Consider the following 16,156-nt stretch of genomic DNA (forward strand, 5'->3'; position numbering starts at 1 on the left):
TATGAGTTTCTCACGTTATCCTTAATAATATTTTCTTATCAAAAAAACTCTTCTTCAATCATCCATTTAACGTTTGAAGGACTTAAACATTACCAAAAAAACTCTTCTTCAATCATCCATTTAACATTTGAAGGATTTATACACGCATTTTAACACATGACAATACATGTGAATGCGTATCCAAGTTCTCCCAACCATTGGATGAATGATTGAAGAGGAGTTCCATGCTCAAAATTACCTTCTCTTCATGGATTTTGATTTTCGACAGGAGAAACCGAGACTTGGAACGTAGGAAGGGTAGACCATTAAACCGTACGCCCTGATTTTATCCTTTATCTAATCAAAACCTCGAGTCCCGGTTTTTTTTGCAGATTGAAGCGCAGGTATCGGAAATCCTAAAGATTGAAAACGGGAAGAAACTCTGTTATTTTATTTTCCATTAAGTTTGTACTCCTTCGAAGTCAAGAAATTGGAAAACGGGAAGCAGATCCCTTGTGCACCCATGGCAATAATGCAAGCTTGAATTTTCATGGCTATCCTAATCTCCTTCATTGTCACGACCCCTCTCTCTCTCTCGGCCCAAAGACTCCTCTTCTCTGTTGCGTTTTCTCTTCCAATGTTTATCAAAAGTGAACTGCGCCTAAATCTTTTTCTCGTTTGAGCACTTCAAAGGGTGTATCCAGTGCACAAGGTTCCTGCTACTGCGGGGTCATGATGTATGCAGTCTTACCCTTACTATTTTCTGACTGAACCCACAACCCCAGGTCACAATGGAACAACCTTACCATTGCATCAAGGCCCACCCTCTAAACGGGATATACCCAATTCACAAGGTTCCCACACTGCAGGGTTGGCAAGGGTCATAATGTATGCAGCTTCACCCCTGCTTCATGGAGAGGCTGTTTCATGTTTTCTTTGGGCACTTCGTGTCTTTAAAATTCATTTCTAGTTGACATGAAACAATAAATGAATCTCTCTCTCTCTCTCTCTCTCTCTCTCTTGCTTGTGAAATACCATGAAGGCATGCACATAATAAATCCAAACATATTTTGATGATATGAATGGAGTATTTATAACCATTTTATCAATTAGAGAGTTAAAAAACCAGAGTTTAAGAAAATATTAACATGCACCTCAGAAGAGAGCCAGATTATAGTGTGGATAAAAACCACAAAAATGGTTTAGCAATTCCCCCATAAACCATCTTTTGAAAATTGAAACCATATTTGTATAGCAAAGGCTCATTAAGGAAAAATGGATAGCATTAGCTGAGCTATCACATGTCAGCCGCCTGACCTTCTTCTGCAAGCTGCCCATGGGTCCATCTCTTCAGCATCTCCAAAGCAGCCTTGGGCTGATCCATTGGGACCATGTGACCAGCATCATGGACCTGTTATTTATCACAGAGACCAGAACTTAATTAGAAAAGTAAAACAGTTTATCCAAATAATTCATTCATGGACAGAATTTTCACCAGCAGTGTGAGATGATAAGGTAATAGGACCTTGAGGAAAGTTAGAGGACCATGGTTTTTCATCAGTCCTTTTTCTGTACCATCAACCACAAAAGGGACAGTTGGAGCATCCCCAAACTCTTTCTGACCAGACCATTCCATAGAATGAACCCACCTCGAGTTCCCTGAAGAGAAGAAAAATAGGTTTAAGTTGAACTGCATTTTTTTAAGTAAAGAGTGTTAAGGATTGGGGGACTCAAATTCATACAGCAAGGGGCTAACAAATTGAACATAAGAAACTTACCAAGCCAGTTGCATATGATATCATACTCCCCAGCATATATCATCAACTTGATGCCATCCTCCAGAAGAGTTGGTATACCAACTTCAAGATTCCTCATCCAGTCCATAACCATGGCCTGGTAAACAGTAGGGCTACATGAAACAAATTCGATGTCCCCAACTCCAAGAGCATCCGTAACGGATTTCTGGGTTAGGAATTTCTCCATGTTTGAAAAATCATAGCAAAGGTCACCCTCGCACTGTTTTCTGTAATCATAATACTGTAGAATAAAGACATTGCAGAATGCTTGTTAAGAAAATACTCATATTATCTGCTAAAAAGAAATCTGTATGTCTCCAACACCAAACCCACTCAAATGATGGACAAAAAAGACGGACAAATTGCTTACATTAATATTACCGGCAATATCCATGATCTTATTGAATATGTTGGTGCAAATATAGTATGACGACATGCATGCGGTTTTACCATCGGTTCCTGAAATAGAAGAAACAGTATTAAATCAAGGAGGATGAATCCAAGCAGCAAAGGAACATTGAGAGTTAGAGCATCTCCTATGTTCATAAACAGATCTCAACGTATAATCTGAATTACTTGTGAAGTGCGACAGGGATGCTGCTCTCCTTTCGATCATGTTCATATATAAAATTTACCCAACTGTTGGCGACAATCAACAGCAGCAGAAACAAATATGGGATCTCATAATATGTAAATACAATCAGTGACAACAGGAGAGAATTAAGAAATAAGAAGAATTACCGCATTGCTTTATTGCCATTTCACAAGCTGGAAGCAATTTGTTAATACTATTGTAGTCAGATTCCTGAATTATTCCATTGTCCAATGCGTAATCTGTATATGCTTGGTACTGGATTGCAGGATCTGTCAGTCCATTGCCAATGGCAAATCCCTGTTTAACCATTTTCCCACCTCAGTCCAGAGAAGCAAGCATGATTGGCCAAATTTAACTCCAAACCAAGCTAAATCAGGGGTGTACCTTGAAGTTTATAGGAATTCCCTCTTTAGCTTTGTTCCCTTGGTGAACTCGACCGGCAAAAGCAGGAATGTAGTGCCCAGCATATGATTCTCCAGTAATGAAGAAGTCATTCTTTGTGTATTCAGGATGCTCAGTAAAAAATGCCTATACACAAACCAAAATGTACATTCTTAGCTTAAGAGATACTAACCATCCAATGGAAATAATCCCCTGTACTTATTGTTTTTTTCTTTCATCTATCATCCCCCCCTTTTATTTTTTTTTTTTTTTTTGGGGGGGGGGGGGGGAATGAGGGGGCGGGGGAATCTAGTTTCAGATTGAGATATGCAATTAAGTGGAGCTATTTTGTGGGGGTGGGCGGGGGGGGGGGGGGGGAATGAGGGGGCCGGGGAATCTAGTTTCAGATTGAGATATGCAATTAAGTGGAGCTTAGCCTTTAAAACAAGGATCTGATTCAACAGATAATAAGGCTCTATTAGGTTACTTTTCCAAAAAGAAAGGGAGACGGAAAATATCAAGGATTCAGCATGAAAGTGAATGAATCTTAACTTATCAAAAGAAGGGTGAATAAAGTGAAGTATAACAATCTCCCGTTTAATATTGCTATGTAGCTATTCGTCACCATGACTACACAGATCTAATTCCAGCTCAGTTTGATTGACTCATGGCAAACTAACCAAGACCTGACAGTAAGTTCTAGACCCAAACCTGGTTTCCAACAAATATTTGTGAATTCTACCCGGAAAAAGAAGTGTTTTAAAACAGGGAACTTAATTGAGTTCAAACAAATGAGATATATAACAAAAGAGGCAGATGATTAGAGAAGATGGGCGTTAAAAATATAAGGTGTTATATTTTGTCATTGAAGAGATTCTTCTCCCCTCCATACACCCCCACCTCTTCTTACAAAGAAAAATTTAAGAGGGTTCAATCTCAAAATAAAGAAGAAAAAAAGTAATTAACATAATCATTTCAAGGAAAAGGGAAATTACTACGAACCATGCACATGATACAAAGCTGGGTGACCTCTTTACAAGTTCTAGGACTGAACATTTGAAAATATTTGCTAAAATTGACTCTACAGACTCATTAACACACAATTTTATTTTATTTTTATCTTTCATATATGCTATTAATGGTTCACAAAAGGATTATACACTCTGTATCAAATGCTATCACATTTAGAACAACTACATATAAGAGAAACACAACTGACCTGCAAGAAGTCATATAGATCATTGCTAACGTCCTCTTCATTGTTACGAATGTCACGCTTATCAGAACTATAACTAAAACCAGTTCCAGTAGGCTGGTCAACGTAAATAAGGTTTGATACCTGAAAAATAACATAAAAAGTTATGCTAAAGATCCCAATCCTTAAGCAATATGAATGCCTTCTATTTGTGTATGACAAACTCAATGGAACTGGTGAACAGGTCCAAAACAATCAAAACAGAAAATGTAGAAAGTCCAATCTTTGATCAAAATAAAATTTCCATTTCCCTACCCACTAGGGGTAAAAAAATCCCATTTTCAATCTAATTTTACAACTCTATAGTTTGCAACTTTTGATAATGTTAAGTTCCAATACCCCTTTTCTGAAAATAAAGGAGTTAATTGTTCGAAACAGAGATGTTAAGAATATATACCTGAAAATAATCAAACTAAAGATGCTAACTCTGTAAACCATAATAAAATCTTGTAAGAGGGAACAACAATCTAATTGATTTGAAGATAAAAGTTAAAGAAACAACAGTACCTTGTCCCAGCCGTAGTCATTCCATTGAAGAGACAAATTGTTTGCAATGGAGAAAGGACCATTTTCATAGAAAACAGCCAACTCACTGCTACATCCTGGACCTCCAGTCAACCAAATAACAACAGGATCCGTCTTGCTGTTTCGTGATTCAAAGAAGAAGTAGAACATCCTAACAAAAGCAGTTGGCAGAGATCAGAACGCTTATGGACATTGGAACGCAAACGTACTTGAAACTTAACCCGCATCAACTGAATCTAAAGCACCAGAGTTTCCTTAACAAAGTATCTGATTCTAATTTGAAATCAAGTTTCAGTTCCAGAACACAAATTTAAAACAAATACTAATACAGAAGTAAAACTCACAGAGACTAACATAAAAAAAAAACACCCGATATACAATATATTTCATTGACAACCGAGTATTAGTAATTAGAATTTAACATTTAGCAGCAGCCCGGATTCTGAAATGAAGTAATCCTGAGGCAATCTTAAAAGGTCAGAGCTGAAGCACAAATTCACCTGAAACTTCAAAATCTAGTCTTTTTTTTCCGTTCTAAATTCAAATTTACTGCCCATAAGTCGAGAAAAAGCACCCCAAAAAAGACGACCGGGGGTGGGGAAATGAAAGGGAGAAAATTACAAAAACAACAGAACAGGGACTACAAGCAGCAGCAGCAGAAGTCCAGGATTCTATTCAGGGAGGGAAGTACCTAGCAGCATAGGAATGCTTAAGCTGGTAGTATCCGGCATGGTGACCAAGGTCTTCGACGGAAACATCAGAAGAACCCAAAAGGTGAGGTAACTTAAAGCGTTTCTCGACGATCTTTGGAGTGGGAGGAACGGAAGATTCATGGGGGATGTAAAGGGCGTCCTTGGGAATGAGATTGAACTGTCGAATTAGCTTCTCTGCCTGTACAGTGGGAAAATTCGCGTGGGGTAAAAGGCCAAGATCATCAGGGATGGGAGTTGCAGAAGAAGAAAAGGGAGAAAGTAGAGTGAGAAAAGAGAGAAGAATGAGATTTTTCCACATTGCTTCAAAATCGAGCCAACGTCTTCCTATGTTTTTTCTGAGTTCTGCTTCTTTTTAAAAATCGGAGATTTGGACCTTTCAGTTAGAGGGACGGACTGGACTTTTATAGTAGAGGTAACGAATTCTTTTCACAAGATGATAGAGTGTAACAGGGATCACAAAATTGTGAGCAGCAACGCCACCCGTGTTGTGGCGTGTTCCTACGCTCATACACAGTCGAACGTGAACTGATCGTCCCACCTCCATGAAAAGATAGGGGTGTATCGATCATTTTGCATCCCACCATGTCTGGGCACAGGTACACGACACAGAACACAACCGGATGACGTTCCTTTTCTCATCATATTTCTGAAACCTTTTTTAGTTGAAATTTAATATTTTGGGATTAAATACCATCTTTTTTATTGCTTATCAAGAATTAATTAGAGTGTTGATATGCATGGTTTTAGTTAATTGATACGGTTTCGGTTAATCGATTCAAGGCATGAAAGGTAGAAATTAGAATCAAACCATTTATTAAATTGTTTTAATACCTGAAATCAAAACAAATTAATAAATAATTCCGATTAAATGGTTTTATTGGTTTCAGTTACTTGGGCACGTGCGGTGCGCTGTCTTTGTGCCCTGACATTGGGGTGAACAAAATGACTGTCGCATCCTCAAGAAATTCTGCTTTTTCATGGAAGTGTGATGGTCATTTTACCTGCTACTACGTCTGGGCGTAGGGGCAGCGTAATGCACGCTCCCCAGTAGCATTCTCTTTACCATATTGGTTTTAATCGGTTCAAAACTGAGTTGAATTGTTTAATTAACGATTAGGAGAGCGTAGGAGCCACGTGTGCGTTGACATCTATGGCCGGAGTTTTCACCTTTCATGAGGGTGGGGTGGTCATTTTCACCCCTCACTATGTCTAGGTGTGGCTTATGCCTATTAATAAACAATTTATTTGTTTGATTCCCATATAAAACATTTTCTTTCTTAATATTTCCTTGTATTTAAGTACGTAATTTATTATGTAATACATTGTTAATTTCTATATTTATTACTGGAAAGCAGTTTTCTGTCCGGGAATATGGTCTATGCCAGCACTCCCATGTGTCTATCTCTCTCCTCCTCAAAACAAAAAGGCAAAAGTGTCTTTTCATATAGAGAGACGAGAGATAGACTCATAGGAGTGCTGACATAGGCCACACTCTCGGACAGAGAATCTTCTCCCTAATTTAAAAAAGCAAGGAAGTTCTTGCTTATTCAGCCTTTGCAGAGTGGAACTTAAAGTAGACTAATGGTTGGTATAAAAAGGAAAATAGAGGATATGAATTTTTTTTTTTTAAGATTAAGAGAAGCAGAGATTACATGTGGATATGGCTATTATGGAGAGAGGTGGGAGAGGGACCCAATGGATATAAAAACCCAAAAGGGAATGAGAGACGGGGCGTGCAAGAGAGGGCAAAGAGGAAGGGAGTTGCTTCCTTTGCAAATACCTTTATTCCTAGTTCCTTTCCGTGGCCGAAATGTTTAGGCCTCGCTTGAAGTGTATGTGAGAGAGAGATTGGATTAGTTGCGCTGATCTAATATGTGTTTAGTATGTATTCTTGGAATACATTTCAGGTCAAATACACATTCTTGAGTGATAAAATAGTAGTTTCCATCGTTTGAGAATGCAAAATCGACCTGAAATGCATTCCAATAATACATACCAAACACAACCGAAGTAACATAGTTTAAGGTATCGGTAAATACAAGGGTCTTTTTTTTTTTTTTTTGAATTTTTAAGATTTTTTGAAGTTTTTTATTATTTTTCAATCAATACAATAGTCAATCCCAACAAATAATTCAGACTATTACCACTAATACGTATTAATATCGTTATATATATTGGTTGAGAATTGAGATTGATACCGATATTGATACTATGATTTAATAAAGAATAAAGATTGGGCACGCTAGTAGTGCTGTACCAATCTTGAGTTTGTCTCTCTCCCACTTCCTATCAAAATGACCCCTTGCCCTCTCCTTATCAGCGTCTTCATTGGGCGTAGTCACTCTCTCTTTAATATAACCTTGAAAGCAAAGCATAGGGAGATACAATTATTATTATTATTAATTTTTTTGGTAAAATAAGAGACACAATTAAGGAAAAATAAGTGGCTTAGCCCACAGTCAGTATTTTGATTTATACCATCATGGGTTTGCTCGGCTTGTTTAGAATGATGTGCTTTGGTCACGAGGTCCCAAGTTTGAATCCCCATGAATGAAACGTTACATGGGCTGGACTCTAGGGAGAGGTTTCATGTAACCGTGCTTTTTCCTACGACTTGAACCGTAAGCTTGTTCAAGGATTTCCTCGCTCGAAAAAAATAATAATAAAAAAGGGGTTATAGTTGGACATATGTTCACTATTTTCCTGCTTGCTTGGATCTCTCATTAATTTATTATGTAAAGATTGTACGTAATGTGAAGATTTTAGAGAGTTAAGAAACCAAAGCAATCGAGTGTGGAAGTGTTTCACATTTAATAGCGTGGGGTACAAGGGATGCATGGTTTGGTGGTATGTTCTCACGCTGATAAAGACTATAAAATACAAACGAGGCAGTTAAGGCTTTTAAGCTTTCCTTCCTTTTATCCTTCTTTTGGCTTTTACCCACAAAAAAAAAAAAAAAACAAAACAAAAAAATCTTTCTTTTGGCTTTCCGAGTTGGAGCTTTAGATAATTTTGCCAATAAAACAAAAGAAAGAAGTAGGTTTAAGGAGAATTAGATAAAGTCTATGCAACATAAAGAATTTTGGGAGGAAACTGCGGCTTTTCCTTGTGATGTTTTCGTGTTTTTTTTATCTTTTTCTGTTTTCACTCTCCACTCCTAATGATGTTGTCGATTGTCAATTGGTCGATTTGATTCGGTTTTGATCAGATTAAACCATTCTTCGGTCTCAATTGAACCAAATTGAAATTGCCTAATAAGATAAGAATCGATTCGATTTCAGATTTTTATCCAATTGGATTAATAGCTTATTATTGGATTGGTTTCTGCTTTTCACAAGACTGGCATGTCATATGGCACCTAAGCTCAGGCACAGGAAAGGAAAAATGACCACCCACCTGCCATGAAATGAAAAATACCATCCTTAATTGAAGGCCTCCACTCTCACTCTTTGGTCCCTATGTTGGTGCAAGGGCCATGCAGTCTGGCAGTGGTCCCCCATCCCTATATATAAATATAAAGAGGTTTTCTGAGCAAATGGCATGGAAAAATGTACCAATGAAGTGCGGCAAAATAATATTGTGCATTGGAGGATAGAGAGATCATATTATGTGAAGAGGAGAGCGATAGACATAGAGGTGCTAGCCTAGTCTAGTGGCTCAGAGATCCTGATCGATCTCATATAAATATAAAAGGGGAAAACATAAGAACCTAATTTTGTATTGATTTTTGTAGGTTTTATTTTTCCGGTTTTCTATTTCATTGGTCCATTTTGATCAGTCTGGTCAGTTTGGTTTCTACAGATTATGTAAAAGCCCAACTGAAGTCGGCTTGATAAGAGTTTAATCTGATTTAGTTTATGTTGAATCAGTTGGTTTTAATTGGTTCGACCAGTTCTGCTAAATTTTTTGATAAACTCTAGATTTAGGTATTTTTTGTATCGGCCAGGATGAATTGGGAGAGTTATAAAACTACAATAATGGTTTAAATTATCAATATCATAATGAGCGTATATGATTCGATACATACCGGCCGGTCTTTTATAAAATTCTGGTTTATTTTATATTTTATTTTTCAATTGATACAATAACCGTTACATATCTTTTCTTTTTAGGTAAAGGAATAACCGTTACATATCAATTCAACCAAAATATATCAACATCAATATCGATACTGCTACGGACACCGTTATTTAAGACTTTGGCTATAATATCGCAACTCGCAAGTCTTAAAATCTCTTTTTAGCGTGTCTTAAATGTAGGAATACCTGTCAAAACTTCTATTTCGAAATGAATGCTTGTTGAGCCTACATGTGTTTAACGTGTTTCTCATGATGAATCAATTTGGTATCTTTTCTTATCATGTGATTGGATTATGTGTATCTGCGCATCTGGCCCCCTCGGATTGAGAATTAAGCATCTTTCCAAACCATCATTTGCATTTCTGTGTGCTTCCCTCCTCTACACTACTGCTTTGATAAACAATCTTTGATTTGGTTTTTGTCAGTTTTTATTATCAAATCTTATTTTATATGGACCGTACGAAACAAGGTTATTTTTGGATTAGCAAAAGTTGATCCTATGCTGGTTATTCGGGATGTATCTAAATGGCTTTGTGACTTAAAATTTTGCCCACCCTTTGAATCATCTCCAAATTCGGATGTGACATAATGCACACACATCTTAAATTTTTGTTCTCTATATGCTAATCCTAGTTTGCACCTTTCTGTCTTAATTTGTGCAAGCATATATGATCTTGAACTTAGATTAACAAGTTGGATTTTTTACATTTTGCTAGCTGGCCAGGATGTGCTAACAGATGCAGGTAACCTATCAGTAGTACATGAAAAGAAAGCCGAGCTATATAGAATTCTACAAGGGTGGAAATGTGCTAAACATCCTCACATCAAAATCAATCAAGTGTGGTGCCTCAACAAAGATCTGTGTGATCTTCTTCATCCAAACGACTCTATCCGTATCCCCTAGAACTTAATTAACCTATATTTTGAATTACCTGATGCAACAAATAACTTTTCCAGTGTTGAGTTTAAGTGCTATAACAGTTAACAACCGTTAAATTTTCCTACTCTTCTAGACAGTGTATATTTTCATTCATAATTTTATAAATCTCATTTTTATCATCATAAAAAAAAAAAAAAAAACTTGCAAGTCTCATATTTGAGAAAAGACTCTCTAAGCTTGTAGGCGTACACATGAACATAATACCTCCTCACATTGAATTTGTTAGGTACTTGACCGATACATCAAAAGCTCTATAGCTGATAGAACACATTAAATCAAGTCCTTTAACTTATTCTATACTAGGCTAGTCCAATCTAGTGTCTATACACCAGAGTGGGACCCATTGTGCACATAATAGAATTAAAGAAAAATAATAATTAAAAAATTAATGTGAGAAGGTGTAGAATTCTCTACATGCTTAGAGAGGACCTTTATCCTGTTAGGTTCCTTGCCTAGTACAGTTCGTCCGGTTCCTCTTATAGGAAGCATAAATGATGACCTTACCTCTGTTCGAATGCACTGCCCAAGTGGGGTCCATCATCTTTTTATTAGAGGCACTAGGGAACTGTACCGGGCAGAGAAACTAAGAGGATAATTTTCCTGCTAGGAGAACCTTCTTCCTTGATATTGCATCTTTCATTTTTTATTGACCAAATTACCCATTTGCCCTAACGTGTATTGCATACTCACTTCCTCACGATTTATTTTTTTCCTCCATTTTTTTAATATTTTGTTTTTCTTCTCCACGAAGGGAGGCAATGTCCGGTGAAAGTTGAAGACGTCAAGCATCTATTAATATATATTTTTCTTTTAAATATTGAAAGCTGTTTTTGGTCAGAATAGAATTGAAGGAATCCATCAGAAATGGTCCAGTATACCCTAGAATCTTATATAAAATAGTTTAACAAAAAAAAATCTTTAAAAATAAGAGAAGAAGAACACTGCTCCATTGCATGGCACCTACACAAGCGTGGAGTCAATGAGAGGATGCACAAGGGCATTGACAAAGGGAAGATTTTGCAATTTGTAGGGGATGAGATGGTCATTTCAGGGGATTGTATCTGGGCATAGCCTGCACATGATCAAAATTGAGATCAAAATCTAGGTTTTAAATTCCGAATCGCCCTAGGGAATAGATTCAAATCCAGGATTAGATCAAAATTGGGTGGAATCAGTTATAAAACCCTAAAATCGATACCTTAGATTTGAAAACCCAGCAATTTACAAGTGAAGCAAAATGAATGAAAATGGAAGACCTTTAACATCAAGTGGACTGAGTGATTCTAATCCCTCAGAATGACTCTTTTGCATAGAAATGATGGGCAAGAGATTGCTGGTTGGTTGTATAGCTCTTGTGTTAGCATGGGCCAATGAGGGGTGCACACAAGGGCATCAATCAAGAGACTTAAACTCGAAACCTCCTGAAAAGCATGGGCATGAAGCGCATTACAGCTCACCAACTGCACCAACTGCACTAGACAGTTGTTATTTTTTCCGATATTCATTTGAGAAGTTTTGATACTTTAGTTAATCTGGCTAAACTGGTGGGTAGTTTAGTTATTTCATTCACGCAACCATATTTTCCATTAAAAACAAAAAAAGAGAGAAAAAAGAGAAAAGTTTTTACACCACGTCCTTCCTACTACTACTACTAGTCCACTTAATCTTTACAAAAAAAAAAAAAAAAAAAAAACTAGTCTACTTAATCTATTAGTCCCTAAATCAATTATTAAATATATTTAAAATAAGATTATTAAGTTAACGAGACTGTTTACATTTCTCAAACTAAGAGCCACGTTTAAGATACTAGATTAGGATCCTAATTGAGTGTAGTTGTCGAGAAAAAAACATAAAGTAAGTCAAGAAATGAAGGATTAATTAAAATTGATGACCTAACTAACACACCTAGACATAGAGAAGCCTGAAAGTGATCATCTTCAATAGGAAAAGGATTGGAGGGACATGGAAGTGGATATCTATATAAAATGTATTTGAGAAGTTCTTTTATGGTGCCATGTGATCATCTGCTATTCTATTAAAAATGCTTGGCGTCAATTTTAATAAACAATTACATGCCCACCAAATCAATTTCTATTCTATATAATTTTTTTAATTCAGGTTCATGAAGCCTGATGTTGGGCAACTGCCCCCCCACCCCACCCCCCCCCCCCCCCCAAAAAAAAAAAAAAAAAAAAACTAATAGTAATAGGTGAGTTTTCTTATAAGTAAAGATGTTAATCGGTTCGATTTTGGTTGGATTTGATTCAGTTCAGAATGAGATGGATAGAAATTGAAATTCGAACCGATTATTAATGGGTTCTAAGTTCTCCAACCAAAACCGAATTTGGTTAATCGGTTTTATATTAGTATAGTTACTTCTTTTTTTTTTTTAATTTGTTAATCGGTTTGGTTTTGATTACACACTTCATAAATGGTTCAGCCCAATAGAGGCCACTAAAGAAATCCCATGCTGGGCCAAAAGATAAAAGGGTTTGTGACTTTGTGAAAATCTAAATTTGGATCAATCCAAGTACCAATCAGTCAGTAATCTGTTTATTTGTTTGAACAGTTTATCGATTTTAATTGGTTTAGAACCAACAGTTTACCGGTTCAAAATTGAATCGAACTGATTATTAAAACCAAAACAGATTAATAATCGTTTTCTATTTAAACAGTTCGTTCGATTTAGGTAAACATTTTCTATTCAAAATTCACACCCCTTACTTATAAGGAAGTCATCTGCTCCCGGTAGTAGACATGCGATTGGTCTCCACTGATTCCTATCCTATTTGGATTAGAATCAATTGGTATCAATTGGGCAATCGAAAATCGATTGAAACCCTAGAAAATTGTATTGAGTAAAGATTGTGACAAATCTTTTGACTTCATTGGAGTTTTTAATTCAAAACTTGTTGATCTAACTATAACTTACAAGGATTTTCTTATTATTGACACCTCATAATATACCAAATAAATTGTAACTTTACTTTTTCGCCTTTTTACTATAGTACATTTTTTTTTTCTAATGAGAATAATACTTGACATTTCACATGTGTACTCAAAAAATTGCAAGACAATGACTAATTTTGATGATGATATAATAAATCACTTTCATATTATTTTGAAAACATTTTTGTTGTTCTAGACTTAAAGAAATTTTGCAAATAAAAAAAATTGAAGAAATCAAAAGAAGGTGATAAATTCTAAATACATACACAGAGGTGTTATTCAGACAGTCCCTTTTAAAATATTATATTGCATCTAATTTTCTTATCGAAGGTTGACTAAGATTGATTGTTATCTTGAAGACTCCCACACCAATGAAAATATATCTTTTTACATCCCTCAAAAAAAAAAAAAATTTATATATATAAGATCTCTACACCTTTTCTACTGATATAGTATTGAAAATTAAACTATTAGTTTACTATTGAAATAAAAATATGAAAATATTAGTTTTTATTTGAATTTTCTTTATATCATGTCAAGTTGTAATACAAAACATGCTCTCCTCTTAAATTGAGTCAAGGCGAAGGGGAAGGCTGATGTAGTCAAACTAATTGTTGATTAGTTGGTGGATATTTTTGATTGGTCACATGTCAAATTTCTAACCCATATAAATTATATTTAAGCAAAAAACCTTGGCAGATTGACCTTTAATTTTATTCAATCACGTTGGAAAAAGGACAGATTTTTTTTGCCAACGCTCTACCGGCAAAGTATCAACCAACTGCGCAAGCAATTGTCTTCATTTGTTTGCCACTTGGAAATTCAAAAAATGTTGGAATTCTATAATATTTTATAATTGCATGTTGCATATCTTTTTCTTTTTCTAATATTATCTTATAAGGAACTCATATCAAAATCATGACACAATATTTGAGGGAAAGGCAAGAAATGAAGTGTTCACATTTTGGTGATGTTAGGTCCTTCGGAAAACAAAATGAAATAATTTGATTCCAGATGGCAAAGCCGAGTAGCAAGTTTCCATTTCATCAATTGCCATTACCCTCCAAACTATATTTAAATCTTCCTTCAACTACTAAGGCCTCTTAGGTTAGAAGTGTGATGTTAAATTTGAACAAAAACACAATAAAATTTTGATCATTGCCAAGAAGAATTTTGTAACTAAATATGGTAACTAAACTTTACATATCAATATATCATTGAAAAAATTTCAATGATATTATATTTTAGATGAAAAGTGAAGTAGAATTTAATTGACATAATATGATTATATGATATTGAGTTAATTTCAAAATTATTCTTACTAGTGTTCGCAAAACTTTCCATTTAGTTTTTGTTCTAGTAATACTATCTCAACTTAATCTAAAAAATACTGGAGTCGTTTATATTGAGGGCAATTTGTAATTTTGAGGATTAGGGTTTTTCTCTATATTGTATTGCGTGAGACTTATATATAAGGGGTTAGGGCTTGTATCATTATTATCGAAATAGTGGAAGCTCAACTTCTCGCTCGACCATGGACATAATCCACCTTGGGTGAACCACGTAAATTGTGTTTTGTGTGTGTGTCATCTTCTTCTATGTTTTTTTGTTGTAAATTGTTGTTTTGTTGCGTTGTTAATTCCTAACAAATACTTCTATGTTTCCCTGTATTCTTAACCAAATAGGTCGTAATTAAACATTTCATTAGAAAACAATAATAATAATAATTAATTATTATTATTATTATAACCATATGCTTAACTTTGATCTCATTACAACACAAGAATCTAACCAGACTCGAAACATTAGGAATCTGACCAAAATCTCCATTTCAACCATTCTAAACCAGTTGATACAAGGGCCTGCAATTTGGAGGTTATTCTGAATAGGGGGCATTCTCAAATGCTGAATGAGAGTGGAAACTTTCGAAGTGCAACATCAATGGTAGATTCCATCATTGGTAGAAAGCATATAGAGCTCAAAATTTGCAACAGGTTTTGGTAGAAATTTGAAGTTGTTACAAATGGTTTCCTGCCTCGGTTGAGAGGTACTTTAGTCATGGCACTACCACAATACCCCTTTCCAGGGCAAGCAATCAAATACTTATGAGTAAGTCTCCATCAATTATGATTCGAATCGTCTAGGAATCAGCCAGACTCAGTCTACAGTTACTGAGAATCGCGGTAAATCGAAAATGGGGTTGGTTAATTGTGAGTCAAAACAGATTAGTACAATAGAAACTTTCGCTATCTAGGAAGTCATAATTTTCTGATGAGTGAAAATTGGAATTAAAAAAAAAAAAACCTCAAACGCAGGCAAATATTAATGAAATTATAAGAAATCATCACATTTAATTCTTCTTGTTCTTCATATGTAAGCTGGAATAGAACCCTGACATATTAAGGGTTGAGATGGCATCATCTTCCAGCAAGAACATGCTGAAGTGCTGAAACGAAGTTCATATAATACAGGCACATTTTCCAACCTCGAGGTAGAGGAAAAAAGTGAAAGTCAAACATATTATGATCTAACTTTGGCAAGCCTTTCCCTTATCTCTTCTAGTTCTTCCTCGTCATCAACACCCTCAACTATTGCTTCTTCCTGCAAGATTAACATAAACAGTTTGTTCCATTGTAATTCTTCAGCGACCAGAAGAAAGAGTAACCAGAACTAGAGTTGCAGTAAAGTTTTTGTAACTTGTACCTCCTGTGCCGCTTTCACCGTCTGTGCAGGTTGCCTTATTCTCTCCCTCCTGACAGCTTCAGGGAGTTGTGCAGCAGTTTCACCAGCGATCTCAGTCAAAACCTTGTCAACTTCTTCTTCTGTCTCTTCTTCTATGTCTTCTGAATCTAAAGCTGTGTCAACAGCATCATTCACCATCTCTTCAATTACACCAGCCTACAAGCCACACATAGACAAGCAGTGAGTTTCAGGTCAACAGATC

General features: G+C 35.8%; 2 protein-coding genes across 2 annotated transcripts in view; both read right to left on the reverse strand.

The window, feature by feature from the left end:
* Positions 1 to 1,023: 1,023 nt before the first annotated feature.
* Positions 1,024 to 5,587, reverse strand: LOC122654614 (serine carboxypeptidase-like). The gene is made up of 9 exons (XM_043848781.1): positions 5,223 to 5,587; positions 4,514 to 4,682; positions 3,971 to 4,090; positions 2,755 to 2,898; positions 2,517 to 2,667; positions 2,146 to 2,234; positions 1,758 to 2,016; positions 1,505 to 1,638; positions 1,024 to 1,390 (listed from the first exon to the last, which is right to left on the reverse strand). The coding sequence occupies exons 1-9, from the start codon at positions 5,540 to 5,542 to the stop codon at positions 1,277 to 1,279; spliced, it is 1,500 nt and encodes a 499-aa protein (XP_043704716.1). The 5' UTR covers positions 5,543 to 5,587; the 3' UTR covers positions 1,024 to 1,276.
* Positions 5,588 to 15,553: 9,966 nt separating this feature from the next.
* Positions 15,554 to 16,156, reverse strand: part of LOC122653636 (vacuolar protein sorting-associated protein 24 homolog 1-like) — a 37,471-nt gene continuing 36,868 nt past the window's right edge. The window contains exons 5-6 of the mRNA XM_043847541.1: positions 15,916 to 16,110; positions 15,554 to 15,813 (exon numbers count right to left, since the gene is read on the reverse strand). Coding sequence (XP_043703476.1) covers positions 15,733 to 15,813; positions 15,916 to 16,110 — 276 coding nt within the window. The 3' untranslated portion in view covers positions 15,554 to 15,732. The remainder of the gene's footprint in view (positions 15,814 to 15,915; positions 16,111 to 16,156) is intronic.

The sequence above is a fragment of the Telopea speciosissima genome, chromosome 3, assembly GCF_018873765.1.
Source record: "Telopea speciosissima isolate NSW1024214 ecotype Mountain lineage chromosome 3, Tspe_v1, whole genome shotgun sequence".
Classification (NCBI taxonomy): Eukaryota; Viridiplantae; Streptophyta; class Magnoliopsida; order Proteales; family Proteaceae; genus Telopea; species Telopea speciosissima.